We start from the raw sequence: 21,463 nt of genomic DNA on the forward strand, positions 1-21,463 counted from the left end.
GAGTGTTATGTACACTTGGTTGGGCACTAACTGGCTGCTAGTAGGGACATTGGAGAGCTGTGAGAAGTCCTTCAAGTTCAGCAAATATCACTCTGAGTGAACTCCAACAGTTCACAGGACAGGTTATGTGCAATACTGTGAGGCTGTACATATTCTTCAAGTACTGAGGCTTTCTTGCAGGTAAATGAGCATTTGCTTGCTAGATTGAATATGTGCTGCTAAAGAAACTCTGAAATCTGCTCTAAGAATGCTATTTATATTCTGCCTGCAGTTCTTCTTATAAGGAAATTCCCTCTTTTCCCGTTGCTGGGGTAATCTCATAAAGGAGAAAGGAGTTTGTCCTCTTGAATTTTATCACCTACAACTGAAATATTTCCTGCAGTTATCCATAATTAAGTGTTTAAGAGAGGAACATGGCAAGACCTAACTACGTTCCTTCAGTGTTATCTTGCTAACTGAGCCTCCTCATCTTTGAACTTCTCCCAGAATGGAACATCTCCCAGACTCCTATCAAAGCAGAACATTCTGTACTTCCTGAAGTACTGAGCAGATGGGCAGTTCCAAACCATCCGCATTGAAATGAAAAAGGATCTACACAGACCTATCATCTTTCTTGTTATGAACATGTTAACTCTAGAACATATTCTCCCTCTTGCGCAGTGTTAGAATTGTGAGACTTGCACATATCATGTTATAATTCTGCTGTTTAAATTGACTGGGAAGCTTTTATCCTTTTTTTTGTTCTCCAGAAAGGGCAGACAAACAGTTTTTGAAACATCTGTGCTGTATTATTTCATTCTTCAATTTAGTCTGAGTAAGATGTCACACTACAAGTCTGGAATGCTTTCAAGAAACGAAACTGGAATGGCTTAAGAGAACAGTCTTCAGCAATTCCATATATTCTGTAGTTAGCTGTGACAACATTGCTAGGTGTGCATTTTATATATTCATGAACCTGTGAAGAACTACATCTGTTGCACAGAAGATACACACTGTATTAGTAGCACAGCTGATCATTACAAAGAAAAAAGCTCAGGAGCACATTTCCATACTTTACCTTGGATACTAGCTGTGGTTTGGGCACTTTCATGAGATCACAGAGGTGGTTACGTTTCTCTCTTACTACTGTTAGTTCAGCTTCCCTGCGTGAGGAAATACCTTCCCGTTAATTCAAAAACAAAAGCATGAAGTTGGCTGCATACATACAACTGCTTAAGCTACCCGTTCGCTATTACATCACTATGCAGGTGTCTATTCTTTCAAGTACATTTCACTACATGTTCTTGTTGTGTTGTTATTTTAAGAATAATGTAGCCCTTTCACAGCATTTGAAGCCAGATATACCATAAATACACAACAGGTCTTCAAGAAGTGACAGTCACTAGTAAAACTAGTAAGACTATTCTTTTATATTAAAAAAAAAGAAAAACACCATTTTTTCATAGAAGCTTCTCGATAAGAAGTTCACAAACTTGTTCTCTAAATTTATAGCTTCTTTTTTGATTTAGAAAATATCACATCAAGAATTTAACTAAATGTCACTGGATTTGGAAAACATTCTGCTATCTAGGAAAGCTTTCTCTTGAAGTAGAAAGGATCAGACCGAATGCTAGTGAGTATTTTAAAAAGTTACTGAAATAATGTGGTGTTTACAAGACAATTTCCTAAACAACAGCCAGTTACAAAAAGCTCCAAAATGATGAAAATCCAAACACACTTCTCTTCCATGTTGCAAGTATCGATCGCTAACTGAAATTCTGTGATCCTGCTAATATTGCTCACTAATTCATTAGATTTGTTTTTCTTAATTAGAGTGTAAATGAGCTATTAAAAAATTAACTCTTAGCACATAAACTGATTCCAAAACTATAGAGAAAAAGCATAAAGTACAAATTAATTAAAAATAAACTTGAATATACATATATTTCTATTTAGACACCTGGGACAATTTAGTCATAGAATCATCTAGGTTGGAAAAGATCTTCAAGATCGTCAAGTCCAACCAGCAATCTGACCTACCAAGTCCCATCACTAAATCATGTCATTTGTCACATTTAATTTTGGAAACCTTCCTAAGCTAAACAAAAATTATTATTTAATTTCTTTAAACTTTGAATTACACAATCGTATGATAAACTCTTCGTAGTTCCAACAAAAAGAACGTTTCAAATATGCGTATTCTAGAAATGACTGCCTTCCCCAAGTATCTAATGCTCATTGAGCTTCCTGATGTTAATGCTAATTTTAATTCTGAAATTACCATGATTGCTTTAGCACTGAGAGCACTTGAAAATAATAAGCAGCTCTCTATGACACTCAGCAATGACTTCAAATACCTTCTTTTGTAAACAGTTCAAATCTAGTATGATAAAACAAGATTTAAGTAAACTGGCTCTTCACCTTTAATCTCAGTGCAATGGATATGTTGCAACTGGGAACTTAGAGCAAGCCCTGAACTAAAAGAGAATGAAACAAGCAAGGGAATAAAACAGGCAGCCAGTCACACCTTAAAAATGACAAGGTGAAAAGAGAGTATTTATTTTTGTCTGAAATGGCTTATAGGAAGTAAATTGCCTTGTTTTCGTGAGTAACTCATATATGAGTAGAACCTTCCTACTCTAGCAATTTGGTGTGTTCCACTTCTAATTTTGGTATTGTAAACACCCCTTTGTGACAGCAGCAACCTAATCCTTCTCAATTATTTCTGTTAATATTTTTTTTCTGTAACAAAGACACTTCTAACTTCTGAGCAAGCCTGCTCTTAGTTCAGATTCCACAAGCAAGCACTGAATCACACTGGACAGAACACTAACCATCAATGCACACTTAAGCAAGTAAGCAGAATTGTGGATAACCAGTTCTTTCAAATCTGAAACTGTTTTTCTAATTTTGTTCTGAAAATTTCAGAAAAATGTGAAGCAGGCACCCCTTACAATGACAAACCTTAATTTTGTTTCCCAAATATAAAGTTATTAAAGCTCAAACACTGAAATAAACTGGAAATTAAATAAAAGTTAAATGATGTAAGCATTCAGTCTGAAAATATGTAAGCCACAACCTTACAGTATACTTGTTCTTTGAACACATCTCAGTTAATTTCCATGAAATGTCAATGAAGGAAAAAGCCATTTAATATAACGATTAGTAGGATATATATTTTTGATATCTGGCTACTCTTAAAAACACTTTCTCATGTATTAACTTCAACTACTGTTTGAGACTGGGTGTTGGGCTAGTGGACCCATGACCCAGTCATCTGTAACAAGGAAAAATGTTTAAAAAATATTTAAAATGGAAGCTAAACTAATTATCTTAAAGCTCCGTATTTTCCTCAAACGTCCAGGGCATGCAGTCTTACATAAACACTTCCAGTGACTGCAGAAAACAAGCAGACAAACAAAAAAGCCAAAAGTAGGCCTCCTCCTGTCACCTTATGGATCTATTCATTTAGTTTCTTTGATGCAAGAAGTCTGCTAAAAAACAAAACAAAAATCAGTGTCAGCACTCCAAAGCTGCTGGCAGAATGAGCTCCTCCTGACAGTAAAGGATAACCTTGCTGCTTTGTTGAATTCTGCTCAGGAAGAATGGGATTCTTTCTCCTCGCCCTTGTAAGAAGCTAATATTACAGGTAACAGCAGGTAAATAAATAAATAAATAAATTAAATTATATAAAAAAGTAAATGTCTAAACTGCTTCCAATTCCAATTTGCAGGAATACAAGGATTGTAGCATTTTGAGCAATTAACATTTCGTGGGAGATTTGATCTGTTTTTCTTCAGCTTGCACAGATCCTTCCCAAAATCCTGCCTGTGCTCATAAATGCCAAGAAACTGTGCAATTGAAGTCTGCCTGTTCGCACAGCTCAGTCTTTGTGTTCCATGGAGAATTTCCAAGATCTCCACCCTTTCTATGTTGGTAGAAAAATACAGATATTTTACTTTAGTGTTGGTATTATACATAGCACTTCCAGTGGGACAATATAATAGACCTTGAGAGCAGGGTGATTCTTTTCACCAATGGCCTAAAAGCTATAACTAGCTAAAACTAAGGTATTGTTCCATTGCAGCTTCCTTACCACCAGCCTTCGAAGGCATGAATGCCTTTTTTCAACTTCAGTGGGACAAAAATTATTTCAGCTCTTATTACGATCTGAGAACAAATTCACTTACCAGTTGGTATCACTGAGTATGGTCATAACCTCATCCATAATGGCAGGATCCACTATATCACTGTAGGTTATCAACATTTCATAAACCTGACTGGCTGTTGTTTTCCGTATCTACATGGAAGAGGCAGGGGAAAAGCTTTAGTAAGTGTCCAGAGTCCTGAACAGAAGAGCCCAGTGGGCATTTCCATTCATATTTGTGCTGGCTGAGGGAGAAGGAACGAGGGTCAGAGAAGAACCTTTTGAAAAATATTTCCTTTTCAGATTTGTCCCTCAAAAGGAATAAATGCAAGTGTTAAGAACAGCCTAACTGGAGCATTCCTTTTCTTAAAATGATTCACTGAGCCAAAGTCTGCTCTAACTTTTGGTGCTGTAGGCCTACAAATGGATAGGTCTCCACTCTTGAGACTGTAAGTGTCAGCAAAACTCTTAAAAAACCTGTTGGAAGTCAGCTGATAATGAAAATTAGTTTTTTAGACTCCAATGTCCAGAAGCAGTTAACTTTTAAGTATTTTTCCCAGAGCACTGTTTAGTTGTGATGTCGGTTGTATTTCAGGAACCAGAGCTAGCCTGCTTCCTGGAATACAATGCATAGAAAGATACTAAATGGAAGACAGCAAAACTGCAATAGAAACAAATTCTGTTTTTTCAAGAAAGCCTGATGACACCCAAAGGGAGGCAAAGAAATTATAGGCTTATTTCTGGATCAGCAGTGCCAATTTAAATTGACCCATCTGTAAAAATAAAATACATTTTTGTAAGAAAGAAAATAGAGATAAATATTTTCAATTTTGTGTTTTATCAGCATTTTATATCACTATAAAATGCTGATAAAACACAAAACTGAAAATATTTCTCTTCAGTTCTTACATTGCCCCTCCTGCAAAGTATTCTCATGTAACAAGTAAACACAACATGGAAGTATTTGAACCAAAACTCTGAAGTATCACACTTTGCTGATCACCGTATTATTTTAACCTTAACACTAAAGTAATCAATGTTAGAATAAACAGGGTTGATTTGTATTGGCTACACACCAGGCTATTCGATTTGTTGTCAAACTACTTGAATACCTCATTAGTTTTCACAATTTTCATGTGCCCTTGCAATTCCTTTTGACAGCCTCTGCTCTCTCCTACACTACCCACTTAGCGGCTGCCCGTGGTGGAGGTGCTAGTCCTCACTTCCTCACGGGAAGGTCCGCAAACATTCCCAGATGAAACCCCTGAACACCAAAGCCACAGAAAGCTGCTTAACGTAGTTGGCTGCCATAGCAGCTGTCAATCTGGGCTACCAGATCTTGTGCAGTGAACATAGACCCCCTCTCAAAAACTTCACCAAGTCAAAATAAAATATTTCCAAGGCCTAAGATTGCTATCCGATATATGATCTTTTCTTACACATACTCAGAAGTAGTAACTCATTTTTGTGCCGTTTCAATTACTTACATGAAAAAGGTAAATTTCTGATAAACTTTCCTGACAAAAAGGGCAAAACTAGTTCTTGAACCAGAACCACTACTGTGTTGCTACTGTCTTGCTACTGTCAGAAATGTTGCAAAACCAACAGTAATTTATTTGATCAGAGCTCTCTGGACCTAATGGTGAACACAACTTCACAGTGCTGGGCGTTACATAAAAGAAATAAACAAGTTTGGTATCTAAATTGCTTCTAATATAAAAGTAGGGCTGGAAGGTGAAAAAACAGCATGCAGAATAGCCAGCTAGACATTCTGCCAGCATCCAGTAGCCTGTTTAAGGTGGCAGCATTGCAGAGAGCAAACCCTTGAGAAATAAAACCTATTATATACATTAATATCTCTTTCAGGTGCATTAAAGCAGCATTCTTAAGTTTTTTTGTTGTTGTTTTTTTAAGTTTTTACATTATTTTAAATAGGATAGTTGATAATATACAATATCTTCAATACTTACTACAGGAAACGGATGGCAAAGGAGGAGAAACAATTGAAACAGAACTTTCTCTCTCATGTCTCCTTCAAATTGAATCAGGCCACAAAACCTAGAAAGCATACAAAAATATAGGTCTTGAGTGGTATCTCTTGACATTATCACTGCAAAAGTACATTTTGTGGATCAGAATGAAGATGTGTATTAGAAAAAATGATGGGGGGGAGAGGAGGAAGCTTTGCTGCTCCTGAGAAATCTCAGCTGATATTCTAAGTGTTGTGGGAAAGCAAACACTGAGTGTAAGTGTACTGAAATTCTTAAGGGTTACCGAGATGCCACACATTTATGCCAAATACAAATATGGTTTTAAAGCTATTGACGGCAGCACCAAAGTCTGTGCACTAAAAAAACATCTTGGATCAAGCTCTCCCATAGAAAACAAAAGCTGAAGGTAGGATCTTGTATGATGCAGGTAAGAGTGAAATAAAAATAGAAGGCATGGGTTACTTTTCATTTTAGGCGTTCCTGCACTCTTAAAATAGTGCCAAAAAAAAAGAAATTAAAATCAATAAAATCATTACTTGAAACAGTTATACCTCAATAATTCTGCCAACTTTCTGCCAATGAACATTCATTCAGCTTTGCAATACTTTGTCTTTTTTTTTTTTTTCTCCTCACTCAGTACTGTTTTTCCTGACTGAAACATTTTTGGTTTGGTCTCTCTGCTATCCAAAATGAGTTAGTTTTTTTTTTCTTTCCTAAAATAGATAATAATTTTGCTGGTGTTTTAAACTATTTCTAGTGTAATTGGTAAGATTTACTCAATTACATATATTTTTTACTGGCACTATGTGTGAGTCAAGCTCTGCAAGCAAAAAGCAAATGACTGAATGCATCTTTAAGAATGTCAACAACAGTTCGAAATTAGTTAATTTTTTTCAGATCATTCACATGTTTTCACCTCAACTACCCAAAAGATACACATAAAACTCACACAACCTTCTATTACATGTATCTGCGCGCATTTTTCATTTACGTTTCACATCAAATAGACTTAGTATGTTCTGTAGTTAAATTTTCTTCACTCCTTACAAGCAGACAAAAGATTACTTTCTTCGTTTATTTCATCAACTCACACTCCTATGCTGGAGCGAAGTTTCCGGATGTCTTTGGATCTTTTGATCTCTTCTTTACAAAGGGTAAATAGCTTCACTGGAAATGGATGGCTGGAAATGGGAAGGAAAAAAAAAGGGTAAGAAATAGATTTAAGCAGAATTTTAAACACATTTGATGATTGTAAAGATGCCAAGTTAACATTCAAAAGAGAGGAAAGACACTACCCAGAGCTGTTTGGGTATACTTTTTCCAGAGCAGCACACTGCTTTAGGTGGGCTTTTGGTAAAAACACAGGCTACTTTGGCTACCACCCACCACACTCGTGAGCATTATTTCATTTTTTTATGGAAGCGAAGAAATTAGTATTGTTTATATTCCTACTACCTGTGTGCTGAGGAGTGAACTACCTTTATCCAAAGTGAGTCAGTATCTGCATGGTAATCAGCTAGCCACAGCTTGCATTTACAACAAAGCATGGTGCAATCCGAAATGCCAGGAATTAGAACATTCTATAACCAAATAAAAATTATTTAGTCTATGGAACATTGTAGTGCCTTGGCGGTTCCCTAAGTCCTTCAACCAAACCTTGCACAAAAGGGGATAAACACTGTTCTTACATACTCTACCATCTCACAACCTGGATTCTTTAGCTATGCCAGACAACATAATTAAACCCAGCGCTTACAGTTCTGTTAAGTGCACAAGTCATGAAGCCATCTTTAAATATATTGAGCAAATTCTTCTTTTTCTACAGTCTGGGAAATGTGATTCTCACAGCTTTTTCCCAGACACTCATACAAACACAAGTATGGTTATGATATTTCAAGGATCTAGTAAAGAGGGAATATTACTTTTATTTCAGAACAAATTATTTAATCTTTTGCTCATTCCACTCAAAGCTGAAGTGCCATAGATGCAGAAGAAACTATTTCATATTTGTCTAGTGAGCAAAATTACTTCCACACTGCGTATTTTGGATATTTCACTGTATTGTGTATGAAAAAGAGAAAGCAAATACCCTAACATTTATTTTCTGCTACTGTGATTCAAAACCGTGGATATAAATTCTTGAAAAAAACTGTCACGTAATCTGTTGAAAAACAGAACATTTAAGACAAGAAATTAAGATGGTTACAGGAACAACAAAATGTTTTGTCAAGTTAATGCACCTTATTATACATAGTTTTCCAGACAAGAGGGTTTTGTTCTGTTTTTACTACACTAAAAAAAAATCTTACCAAAATACTGGCATATCCTGGCAAATACTGGTTTGTTGTTCCGTTTTTTAACCAAGTCATTGATCCATTAAGCTAAAGAATGCTGTCTCTACTGCTGTCTCAGTATCACTGAAAAAACACACTAAAAAAGTAAAGTTGCCACACTTTCAAAGTTGATGATGAGGTATCATAAGAAATTTTCAGAGCTGATTGTGGCTTTCAGAAGCAGAGTCTCAGGAGGGCAGGGCTGATTTAAAATACTCCCATCAGATGCTGAAAGAGCAAATTCCTTGCCATCCACTGCCTGCAGCCATGTCAGCACTGTTTCCAGATTTTAGAGTATGAGAAGTGCAGAAAGCACGTGCATATGGGACACATTATGAGAAAGACATATACATGAATGAGCCTGCGTATGTCTGAGGACGTGGTTTGTCCAGGTAGATGATGGAGAGTGTCCCTTTTCTGAAGGGAAGGTCTGTTTTTTTCTTACCTTGGTGACATTTCCCTTCCTTCCACTCCCCCACGATTACACAAAGACATTTTGTAGACAACTAATTACAATACCTGTAATACATGCCTGCCTTTCAGCACAGGACAATAGCGACACAGTGAATTAGGTGAGATTTTAAATTGGTTCAACAACACAGACATCGCTGAGGAGAATAGCAACAAAGAGACCAATTGGAACAAGAACATCTGGAATAAATTTAGTACACATAACCTTAAGTGCAGCATTTTGTGTTTAAAACAGATGCACTTTCCTTTCTGTCATTTGCCAATTTCACATTTGTAATAACTAAACCTAACCTACGTGTGATCTCAAATGACTCAAATAGCTTGGCCTCTTTAAAGGAAATTGAGAAAATTCCTTCTCCTGTGTGGGCACAGTGCCAGCAGAAACAGAGTCAGCATCTGGGGAAAAGGGATCAGTCTAAAGTCTTTACATTATGTAAATTGGGCACACGTGGTACTGCAAAAATGTACGGGTTTTTTTCCTCCTCGAGGTGAACTCAGTTTGAACAGTTCAGCTGACATCACCTGGGTGGCCGTGAAACCAGAGGACAGCCACTGCGATGCTCTTTTATGCTATGGTTTATTAGGCAATAAGAGTGTAACTACTTAAAAAAAAATCCACGGAAGCATATAACACATATAAATCATTAGTCTGAGATCAGTGGGGACATCCCATCTTACAATGCTTTGTAAGACCACCAGAAAAACACTGCATCCACAATGCATGACCTCTGCTGCGGAATGCACAGATTACATACGGGTGAGAAACGCCACCTGTACTTATTCCGGAGAGCATCAGGTCCTGAGTTATCATTCAAAGGCTATTCTGTTCACATTTACAGGGTAATGAGTATGACACTGATCTTACAGTACTTTCTAAGGAACCAGCAATATATCCAGGCTCTTGGCAGACTGAACTTCTCTGGTGATCATTTGCTGCTGAGGCAAGCAGAACATCTCCTGCAGCTACTGGAGCCATAACCAGAAAATAACACTTCAGTTCCAGTTTTGCAAGTGGCTTCAGTTTGCCCCCATTTACTCTCCCTATCGCTTGTCCTACCACCAGCAGGTACCTGACAGTTACCACTGTATTTTCAGAGTGGCCACTGGTGAGTTTACGGAAGCCCAGTACGCGCTGCTCTGTTGATGACAGCTGTGGTTCACGTATGCTGCCCTGTGCCTGCAGCGGTCGCTGCAAGCAGCTAACGCTGCCCACACTACTATGAGCACGGCTTCCCAAATTTGCAGTGCACACTGAGATGAAATCATGAGTTTTCAGGTTGTGCAATCACAGAGAACAAATCTGGGAATGTTGAAATGTAGTATCACAAGAAAATTTTATTTCAACTGAAACATAGTTACAGAAGAAATTGCTTTTCAACTGAAAACTACTGCTCTGTCTGGGAAGGGAGGGCACGCTGGGCAAGGAGGAGTAGCAGGTGAATGCCTGCAGTTTCACAAACGTCGTAAGGCTACATACACCTGCACTGCTGCCAAAAGAAATGGTTTCCCTCCCCCTCACCACTTTCCTAATTTTGGCACAATTTGTGAGCACACAGCAGAACAGATCGAGGAACTACTGCAAGCTGAAATTCACTGGAGGAAGGGCATTTTTAACCTGGAGCAGCTCCCTAATGCCATTCATCATGCAGCAACACAAAACACTGCTGCTAGTTCCAGGGAGAGGGAAACTCCGAGGCTGGACGGGCAGGTTTATGCCAGGTAAGGATGAGTGGGAAGTAACAGCCTGAAAAATGGCAGGCAGAACTTTTCCTAGTACAGCCTGAAACTAAGCCAAGCACAACAAAGGCTGCTTCTGATAGCCTTTTGATTACCTGGGTGATAGGTATTTACTCCACACTTTGCTTCCCTGCTGGCAGGTTCAGCAGGGCCCTGACAGAGCAATGATCCCAGCATGACAACTGCAGATCACTTTAAACACAAGAACTCGAAACAGAGGAGCAACACCGAGTGCTCCGCCTGCCCTGCTGTACACAGACTGCTGCAAGAGCAGCAACACTGTGAGCTTCACAAACACCAAAATTCACCTACAGAACTACGTCAGAAACGTAACGCTGTACATTTGAAACTTCCATCAGCTACAGCCTGAAGGGGCAGGAAACTGCACCGCAAGTTGCACCTCTGTGAGGCGGGAGTGACACCATGTGGCACTTTGCTCTAACAGGAGCACTGAGCTCCTAATTAACATCAAACTAATTCAGCCAACAGCCATTAATCCTGTTGCAATTAAGCCATGTAGGGTATTACTTGTTCTGGATTGCTAATGTTTTATTATATTAAAAAAAAAAAAGGCCCAGTATACTGCACAATATCTATTTTTAACTTCAAAATGCATTTGCAAATACTTCTTTTTATGACGTGACAGCTAACTATGAAGCAGCTGGGTACAGGCATAGTGCTGGTGCTGGACATCCTGCAACCTAAGTTCCCTTGCTAAACGTATACTCAGTGCAGTGTGGGAAAACATGAGGGGGAGGAAAAAAATGGGAGCCAAACACCCCAAGGACTGCTAATGTTTCATTCCCAGCTTCTCAGAGAAGTTTTTCATTTGCTGCATGACAGGCAAGAAGCATACTGCAGAACTGAAGCTGGGTGAAATTTGCTCACCAGCAGACAGACTCTTCGAGAAACAGCCACGCACTCAATCCCTCTTCCTACAGGCACACTTTATGTGAAAGTATTTGAAACTGCACATACACATGGCCTTTCATGCCACCGAACAGTTTTAGGCTCATTTTGCATTGTACTTCTACATTTTTATGACATGGTTCTTAGGAAAAGGGGGTAACCGGTCCCACTCAAGAAACCAGACCCAAGAGTCAACGCTTGTCCATATTCTTCTATGCAAAGAGAATTAGGTGTCAGCCAACAGTGCAGGCAGGCCTCAGAGCCAGGACCCATCCCTTAACTATAGCCAAATGCCATATGCCTAAGTAAGAAAATGCAGACGTTGCATTGAAGACAATTTTGGGCTCACCCAGCTAAATAACGTACCACAGAGCTGATCTGCATGCAGGCTCTTAGAGCACAGCAAAACCCAGGCACGCTTGGCTCTCAGTGGAGTACACACAGAGCACGATTACACCCTCTCAACCACAAGGTAACCTAGATATTACCAAAAACTGCCAGATACAAGAACTAAATTCTCTTTCTTACTGTCTTACTATCTCCAAATTTTCTAGAGTCGGCCTTCCAGAGCTTTAGTATGATAATTAGTTCCTGCACTTCATACCCTCCATTACAGTATTTCATTCCCTTTCCATGAGAATGATCCACTGGGCTGTAATAAATAATTTTTTACTTTTCTTTTTTGGTTTCATCATCAAACTGGAATCAAATTCATTTGGATCAACTTCAAAACCACCCCCTGCCCCCCATAATCCCCCTAGATTTTATTTCAGACCATTTTAATAAAGCATTACAATGGCACCACAGGACTGAATTTGAGACTCGCTTACACAGCAAATGGATATGCAGTAATGCTACCACACGCTTTCTGTTTAGTGACCCATCTGGGAGACAGACGTTACCTGCGATTTACACCCACAACCTATCATCTTCCTCAGTGGGGAAGACTGGAGCTGACGTGTTCCGGATCACTGCCATTACCAAACCAAAAAGAAACGCTCATTCTCTCTTTGATGAATTTTAAATTGTTATTGAAAAATGGACTGCTTTACTAAAAAGGGGATTAATTATCTAAATACACACTTGAAAACAAAAGTAGACTCAAGTAAAACCTTTGGAATGATAAAATCTTTTCAAATGTATCTGCTGTGACTAATTCTCGAATCAACAGATTCCAAATCGAGTATACATGCTGGTAGGATACACATTGTACTGCAAATATCTGTAGTTGTGCCAAGATGCTGCTTATGAGAGCTTGTAGAATACATTTTAATATTACTGAAATTAAAATCATTCTCTTCTGAAACATCTGCAAAAAAAAACACAATTTCACGTTGGAGTACCTTATTTATCCATTCCTAATCTAAATAATTTCCAGAAGACTTGGTGTGGAAAAGCTGGGACATGCCTTTTTTATTATTCTTATTAGAATCTTAATTAACTTCTTTGGAGATATTCACATTAACAAAAGCAGTAGGATTTTGGAAGGAATAGCTTGTAGGCATGCTATTTTGCAGCATCACAACACGATATTGCCATTGCTAAAAACTCACAGTACAATGAAGAATGTTACTCCAGAAAGCACATATTTAGGAAGCTGGTAAAGGAACGAAGCTAAATGGATCTGATACTGGCCCAAGTCTGCCAGGTGAAACAGACAAATTGAATTTGATTAATTTACTGGTCATTAAACAGTGAACCAATAACTAACTACTACACTGATTTGAGAGTCACAGATTTTAACAAGACCCTTTCAAGGCTATCTGGTTCAAATTTTATCACAACTGTCATACTTCGGAAAAATTATTTTATCCATATACACAAACATTTAGATTTCCATGCACTCACATCTACAGCAGCATTCAGCAGCAGTCAGCATAAGATTTAAGAGGCCTGTTGCGCAGTGAAAAATAAACAAAAAAGACTTTCAGCAACTTACTTCCCTTGCATGGTAAATATATCGAAACAGCCGTTTGCCAGCATTTGGTCCAGCATTGTCAGGAGAGGTACAGACACCCTGATGAAAGAAAACAATTTAACAATGTAAATAAACTTCCTGGCATACACATATACACTATTTTTAATTAGAAGCAAAGAAAGAAACTTCCTATCTACCTACATACATTTAAATTAGAACTCTAATTTACACAGAAGAGGGTTGCTCAGTAACTTCTGTATGTTGGCTAAATCATCCTCCTTGGCTGAGAAGGGGCCATTCTGTTGCAGCCAAAAGGAAAAAAAAAAAAAAAAAACTAATTAACAACATGCTTGGTTTAAACTTGCAGGGTCCTGAAAACAAAATTAAAAGTAATAGAACATATTTTTTTCTAGTATCTAAACAACATAGTCTACAACATGTAACAGAAGTTACAAGACCTTCTCAGTGCAGGTAACTAGCAAATGAACCAACACACAATGTGTCAGGTGGAAAAAAAAAATCTATAGTCATGTTTTCCATTCCAACAGCTGAGAAAAGAAACAAAATAAAGTAAAATCTAAAGTTCTGTTAACAGCTGTGGGTTTTTCTTCTATGGAATATTTTCTATTATACGTGTTTGGTAGGTAAGGCTTAGAGAAATAAATTTCATTACGCAGAATAAGTCACCTTTAAGGAATAACCTTCACATGAGAATTGTACTTCAAGTATTCATGAAAAATCATTACTTAAGTAAAACACAGACAGGACTTAATAAAAATAAAACACAAACAGACACTGAAAAGTGTGTAGCAATATACCATCCCCAATACTGCATTATGTAAAAAATTGATGCTTATCACATTGTGCCCCATATTGAATTACAGTAAACACAAAATATTCTAGCATCAGTCCTTTGCTACAAACTTTACCAAAGGTATGCTGTACCAAATAACTATATTCAAACAAATTTACATGGTTCAGGCATGTTTCCTTTAGGCACAGTGAAAAAGATGTTCTATGCATACAATTTTTATCAAGAAAAGCAAAAAAAAAAAAAAAAAAAAAAAGATTGGTAAGACAAGTGTCAAGAATGTCTTCCTCAAAGAAAGATTAAAAATAAATCAATTAAAACAAACAAACTTTACCGGTCATTCCGCAGGTTGTCCTCAAAGACCTTGAGTAATGTTTCACAAAAACTCTCCATATCACTGGAATCATTCTGGATTTTCTTCATGTACTCGAAAAGGCTCTGGGCAGAGTACCTGAGCTACAACAGAAGAAACCTCAAAAATGAAGGCTCAGGCAATAAACCCCGCTGCAATACACAAAAACATAGACTACACAGAATTACACTTATCCCTTACTACCTGAGGTGTACACCTGCACTGCTGGAAGACTCTTCCAACAGCGGCTGAGTGTATAAATTCAGTATCAACATTTGACAGGAAGATGGCTATTTTTCTTTCATTAATCCTTGCTCAAGGTGGGTTTTTTAAATCCTTTTTAAGGTCTGCCATTGTAGCAAAAAAGACCACATTAAAGATTCATTATTTTCTGTCTTTCAAAATAAAACATCCCTAAACCACTACGATTATCCTACTTTACTTTAAATAATAATATTGTTATGGCTCTTAAAGAGCATACAAGAAGTTCAAGAGGTAATATTTATTAAACAAGCTGATGTAATGCAGTAAGCTCTTGGGCACATGGTGTTTTCCACCAGGCCACACAAACCAGCAGTAAACTCCAGTTAAAAATTAAAAACACCTCAGAAATAATGACTCTTGGTTTAACTTCACTATGCTAATCAGCTAGTTTAGAAAAACAGCAGGAGGAGGTTTCAGTGCTTATGTTTAAGGTTCAGCTGGAAGCAGTCCATTTAGGTCAGACCAGCTGTTAAATATCACAGGCTACAGCCTTCACTCAATGACTGCTCTGCTGTTGTGGTCCCAGCCTTCTTTCAAGCAACCACAGTGCACGCAGGGGCCCAGCCAGCTCCTTCTCTTCCTCCTGGCCGGGGAACAGGCCCAGCCTGTAGGCCCCACAGCTCGGCCACGGCCGTGCTGCCAGGGAGCTCAGCCTGCCGGCCCAGAAGTCACTGATGAAGAGAGGTGGTACCCCCCTATCACTGGAAACCTTTTTGGGTACTTCAAATCCCCCAGCAACCAAACAGCTCGGCCATACCTGTGGTGTCAGGGAGCAGGCCCAGCCTGCCAGCCCCACAGCTCGGCCATGGCCCCAGCAGCGAGCAGGACACTTTCAAGAGCTGCCACAGGCTGTACGAACGCCTCTACTAACACTGTGATTTTCCACTCTAGAGCGAGTTAGGGATTTTAGTTTCCAGGGTCATATGTTAATATACAGACCTCCCTTGAGGTTTATGGCTGAAATTAGAGGTTTCCGTTTTTTTGTTTGGTTGCTGGGGGTTTAGAGGCACCCAAAAAGGTTTCCAGTGATAGGAGGGTACCACCGCTCTTCATCAGCGACTTCTGGGCCTTCACTTTGGTATACAGCAATTGCTTTGTCTATCCTATTTATCAAACATCCTCACAGAAACTACCTCAAAGGAAACTGTATCATTGAGGACAAAGATACTCAGACTTCTAAATTTTCATGACTGTTGTGCAGGACTGTCAGTCCCCCTGGGTTGTGGTCAAATTGCTCAGGGAAGGACGGGTTCCCCCGTAAGAAACTGGCTTACAGCAAAGGCATAAGGGTAGGTGGGGCAAATCAGTTCTGAGGCATAAAATTCTTTCAGCTTTGGTTGCAAGCACTAAACAGTTTTCTGTTGCATGAGAGGGGGCTATAAGCAATAAGCAAGCCTATACTGTCAGCAAAGATATTCTTTCTGAAGTTCATATATAACATTTTTGATGGCTCATTCAAAGGTGCACTTTCCTCAGAAGATCAGCACTTTTATCAAGAAAATAAAAAAAAAAAAATGGATTGGTAAAGACAAGTGTCACAAATGTCTTCCTCCAGATGAATAAACGGGAATCTAAGTTTTAATATTTTACCTAATTTAACCTTATATCCGTAACATTCCAGGAGTGTACCAGCACAAAAGAAAAGGGCAAGCAGATCTACACATAGGCTGTGCAAAACCAAGACATAGTAGATGATCAGAAAACTGTAAGGAAGGTGGTGTTTCTTCATTAGCAAGAAAGTAAACTATATGAAAATATGGGTGTGGACATCACTTGGTTGCTCCGCACACTTAAAAACGGGACATTTTTCAAATAGGCAGAGCAGACTATACAAACTTCAACATAACTAGCTAACATTTTATCAGCAAGTTAAATTCGTATTTCCTCCTCAGATGAGGACTCTTTTTTTTTTTTTTTTTTTTTTTTCCCTGATAACCCCTCAGGACAGTATCTGAGCCATAATGTTAACTGCTCATGTGTACTTGCTGAGAAGAATATTTCCAAAATTTTTCCTCATCTACACGAGAACTCAGAATTCACACTATATCAAATGTGTGACATCAACCTTACCCTGGGGTGGCCGCACGAGGACTGGGAAAGGAAATTAGGAGGTTAATGGGATGGAACTCAGACAGCTTTGGATAAGAATTTAAGAGGAAGCCTGAGAATGACCTTGTTCTTATGAAACAGTAAAAATAGCATTTGTCAAGGCTTGACTGCCATCATTTAAGCCAATAGTAGGTACTTCAGTAATAGGCAAATATCTGATAAGGCAAATGATGTTCAAAGAGACCATTCATTTGACGATAAAATTGATGTCCTGTAGATTTTAGCTCCTTAACCAGGGGAAAAGTATGATTGAGACCCTTAAAAAGTGTAGCTGCAGCAAGGGGAGAAGGCAAATACACCTCTCGATAGGCACACTGCGTATAAATAAGGTGTCTAAACAAACTTTCATGAAATCATTTCCTGGTCAACTTGTTGCAAAATTGAAGTGCAATAGTTTTGAAAAGAGTCTTAAAGCAACAACCAGGATGGATTTGTCCAAAAGAAAATTAGTTTAGACACCTGGTATGTAACAGAGCATTTGAATCTCAGCTATCCTTCAGCTATATGCCCCATCCACACATGGGCTCTGATTCTTACTTAGCAGTCCTATCTTGGACAGAGCTGATAAAACAGCCAGCGGGACACAATGGGTAAGGAACAGACTGCACCGAAGATGTTCTGTAGACTGACATACTCTCCTAACGGTCATCAGTCTTTCTTTTAACCACACACTTCTTAAAGGCCCTGGTATCTTGACAGGTATCTGACACCATAATAGAAATACACATCAACTCCAGAATGCAGAGAAAGAAAAAAAGCATTTCTCAAGAAGTCAAAAGCAAGAACATGAAGAGGAGGAACAGAAGCCCTGCTAGTGGCGGAATAGTTGTCTGCTACTGACCTGGGAACTATCACTACCCCTCTGGGGTCTATGCTCTGCATGGGAGAAAGCGGACAGTTTTTTCCCGTTATAAGGCCTACATCAGGAACGAGATTTTAACATTACATCGATCACTTTCTGAAGTGATCTCACTGAAATCAAAGAATTTTTCAGAAAAGACTGCAGATGCTCAGGGTTCCCTATCACTGCCATGGAAAACTCAGAGGAATTGATCTACTCCCCCCTTCATGCCTGGAGCTGGGGGCTGACAGAAACACTGCAGGTCAAAAAGAATTTAGTGCTCTGCACCTAACTCATCACAGATGGAAGTCAAGTGAATAACTACTGGAAGAGCTTGAACAAAATCAGCATTTTTATGTACAGATAACTACTAAATGTTCCAGTTTTCATTGAAGCATTGAAACAGAGGAAGACCTACTCAGGGTCAGAACATTCCTGTAACACGTGTGGAAGAAACTAAGTTACACTCAATAAATTACACTGGTTTTGGATCATTTCTGTCTTGACAAATTTACAGCACTGAAGTGGCAGTAGCCTATTTTCTCAGTAACTTGAAAAAAAACAAACCCTGCATATCATTCAAATTTTAGCACAAGTGAAACCATCTCTCCCTCATTCTACTTGCAGCATTCCTTTTAATTCATCAACTCTTTGGAGAGCAGTAACTCTAAAAGCTCAAGTCAGTGATATTTCAAGAAAAGCAGCAATATAATAATTCACACTTTTTTTTTTTTCCATTTAATAAAGGAACGCCAGAAATAATTCTGAAATGTGTTTTGCTGGAGAACTGTCATTCAAGAAAACTGCCTTTGGAGCCTGTTCCTTCAAACCAAATATGCACTGATTTGCATATAATTAGTAACAGTAACCAGACATTTCAGGACTGTTTGTTCTGATTTTTCACATCATCTACAAATGTCCCAACATTTTCCTTTGTAATAACTCACTCATCTGTTCAAAGCCCAATATTTTCTCCAAGCCATACAAAAAATCATAAATATAACAGGCAAACAAGTCAGTTTTAAGGAAAAACAAACAAACAAAAAAATAAACATAAAATGTATAATCTATTTGGCACATAGAATATATTGACATCAGTATGAGACAGATGGGCTTTAATCTTTGTCAGGTGATTTAACACACACATTAATTCACTGGATACTTTTGGAACTGGCTACTATAGTTGTTACAGATTTTTGGTGTCTCCTGGTGGAATCCTTGTACTGCATTCCAGTACAAGGACAAAATGTGTAAAATTCAAAATAGATTTTTTTTTAAAGGGCTTTAGGATTTTAAAAAATGTTATATAATTTTTATGTAATTTTCATTCCTGGGGGGGGGGGGGGGGGGGATCACAGTACATTCTGTGCTTTAGCAAGATTTTATATGTAATACAGTTAACAGTCATGAAATTATATCCCGACCCCTGAAACTATAGGGTTTGTGAAGCACAGAAAGAACAGCATTGTTCAGTTCTGATCTTTGTATACTGAGAGGACTTTTTACGCAGCCATAAGAAATATGCACCATTGCAGGCCAGATATATAATTAGAAGATTCTTTTACCCAGAGAAAGTGCCCTTTGAACCAAGGCAATGCTGCTGAATGCCAAATCCCAAAGGGAATGATATCTTCCCTTTTTTCAGATTACTTTGAATGCTCGAACTAGAATTCTTTCAGCAACCACTATGCCACCACAATCTTTTTGAGATACTCCATTATAGCCCTTTTCAGCAAATCTCTCTAAAAAGCAAAATAAAGAACTGTACTTGCTAAATATACTGCTAAGCAATTTTAACTGTGGAAGAAAAGCCACTGACCACTGAATTACAATATAGCCTTTCTCCTACTAAGACCCTGAGAAGACTTAAAAATAAACCAACATTTGAACTCACATTGTCTTGCAGTATACAAGAAAGCCTAAATTTCTAACTTCTACGTCTGTGCGTGTATTTGTGTACATATTTTTTCAGTGAGAAAAGGAAGAAAGAAGTTATCATAAAACACGCACGTTACTGCAAAACACATACTTGAATAACCCTTTTCCTTTACTCAACACTTTAAAAGTTTGCTTCTTTCATATGGATTTAATAGGGCCAACTCTTAAAACTGTTCAATTTACGTTTTAAATGAGTCCCTGGATATTCAGCAAAGATCACTACAGGCTTTGATGGAATAGTTTCAAATGTAAGTCATTACAAAAGACATCAATTCTAAATTATATAACACATTTTAAATACTAAATGTAATTCACCACATACTGTTTGACCTCAAGTGTAAATACTATACAGTTCGAGCCTCTCTTGCACTTCTATCTGGCTTGAAGGAGACTTAGGTCACTTCCTTTCCAAAGTCAAACCCCTTGAGAATATTTTAGCCGGAACAAGCCTTTAGTGTTAAAGAAAAATGCAGGGTCACAGAACGTTAACATTTCAAAATCATATTTTGAAAACGCTACAGAAGGCTTTCCTTAAATATACTGGCAGATGGTAAGAGGCGAGGCAGCTACACGTAACTGAACTGTTTACACTTTGCAAAACCAAGCACAACCAGAACTAGAAAGAAAGGAAGAGAAAGGGAGAGAGGGAGAGAAAAAGAGAAAGAAAAAGAGGAAGGAAGGAAGGAAGGAAGGAAGGAAGGAAGGAAGGAAGGAAGGAAGGAAGGAAGGAAGGAAGGAAGAGAAAGAAAGAAAGAAAGAAAGAAAGAGAAAGAAAGAAAGAAATAGAAAGAAAGAAAAAGAAAGAAAGAAAGAAAAAGAAAAAGAAAAAAAAAGAAAGAAAAAGAAAGAAAGAAAGAAAAAGAAAGAAAGAAAGAAAGAAAGCAATTAAAATGTTGAATAAGAATTTTCCTTTAACCTTGTTTAGTAGTCAGAATGTCTACCTGTTCCTCCACAACTTTCCTCCCCTTTTATAAGAATAACTTCGGTTTTGGTGGAGCCTCCTATAATTAACTGTTTGACTAAAAGCCGAATTTCATGTGCACATGTGCTATTAAAAAATCTGTTAGGAGTTACATTGTCTATCCACTAATTACTGTCACAAACCAATAAACACATGTTTTCAAACTTTTAAAATAGCCGTTGCTATGTAATTAGTTGCCAGTTTAGAAACATTAAATTTTTCAAAATTGGTTTAAATACATGAGACTTGCAGACACCAAATCCTCAGCTACATGAAACCCAAAGGGATACGGAAATCTTTGGATTACAAGTGCAAAACCTATGGCATCAGGCAAAACCTATCATTTGGATGTATTCTTAAATATCATGTGGTAAGATTGAAAAGTGCAAGCCATGGGAGACAAACTGAATAATTACCTCCTTCCTTTTCTGAACAGCAGGAGCTGTTTTGCTCCCTCTCAACAAAAACCTTCCTGACACCTACCACTCTTCTTCCAGCATTCTTAATTACAGACAGCAATCTTATTTAGAAATACTCTTAAACGCTGTTGGGGTGCTGCCTCATGTTTTAAACCACTATCTTCTCTTACGGGGCCACTGCAATTTAAAGATTTTACTGACAGTCCAAAGTGTTCTGTTGCTGTTTGGTATTTCTCTGCAATGTCCTGTTGAACTGTGTCCTTACACGAATATTTTGCTTTTG

At 38.1% G+C, this 21,463-nt stretch overlaps 1 protein-coding gene across 1 annotated transcript in view; it reads right to left on the minus strand.

Moving 5' to 3' along the window:
- TBCD (tubulin folding cofactor D) overlaps window positions 1-21,463 on the minus strand; it is a 132,836-nt gene that overhangs the window by 5,970 nt on the left and 105,403 nt on the right. The window contains exons 34-39 of the mRNA XM_035561857.2: window positions 14,631-14,752; window positions 13,507-13,584; window positions 7,209-7,298; window positions 6,097-6,184; window positions 4,170-4,279; window positions 1,058-1,142 (exon numbers count right to left, since the gene is read on the minus strand). Coding sequence (XP_035417750.1) covers window positions 1,058-1,142; window positions 4,170-4,279; window positions 6,097-6,184; window positions 7,209-7,298; window positions 13,507-13,584; window positions 14,631-14,752 — 573 coding nt within the window. The remainder of the gene's footprint in view (window positions 1-1,057; window positions 1,143-4,169; window positions 4,280-6,096; window positions 6,185-7,208; window positions 7,299-13,506; window positions 13,585-14,630; window positions 14,753-21,463) is intronic.

Source organism: Cygnus atratus, chromosome 18 (assembly GCF_013377495.2).
Source record: "Cygnus atratus isolate AKBS03 ecotype Queensland, Australia chromosome 18, CAtr_DNAZoo_HiC_assembly, whole genome shotgun sequence".
Lineage (NCBI taxonomy): Eukaryota > Metazoa > Chordata > Aves > Anseriformes > Anatidae > Cygnus > Cygnus atratus.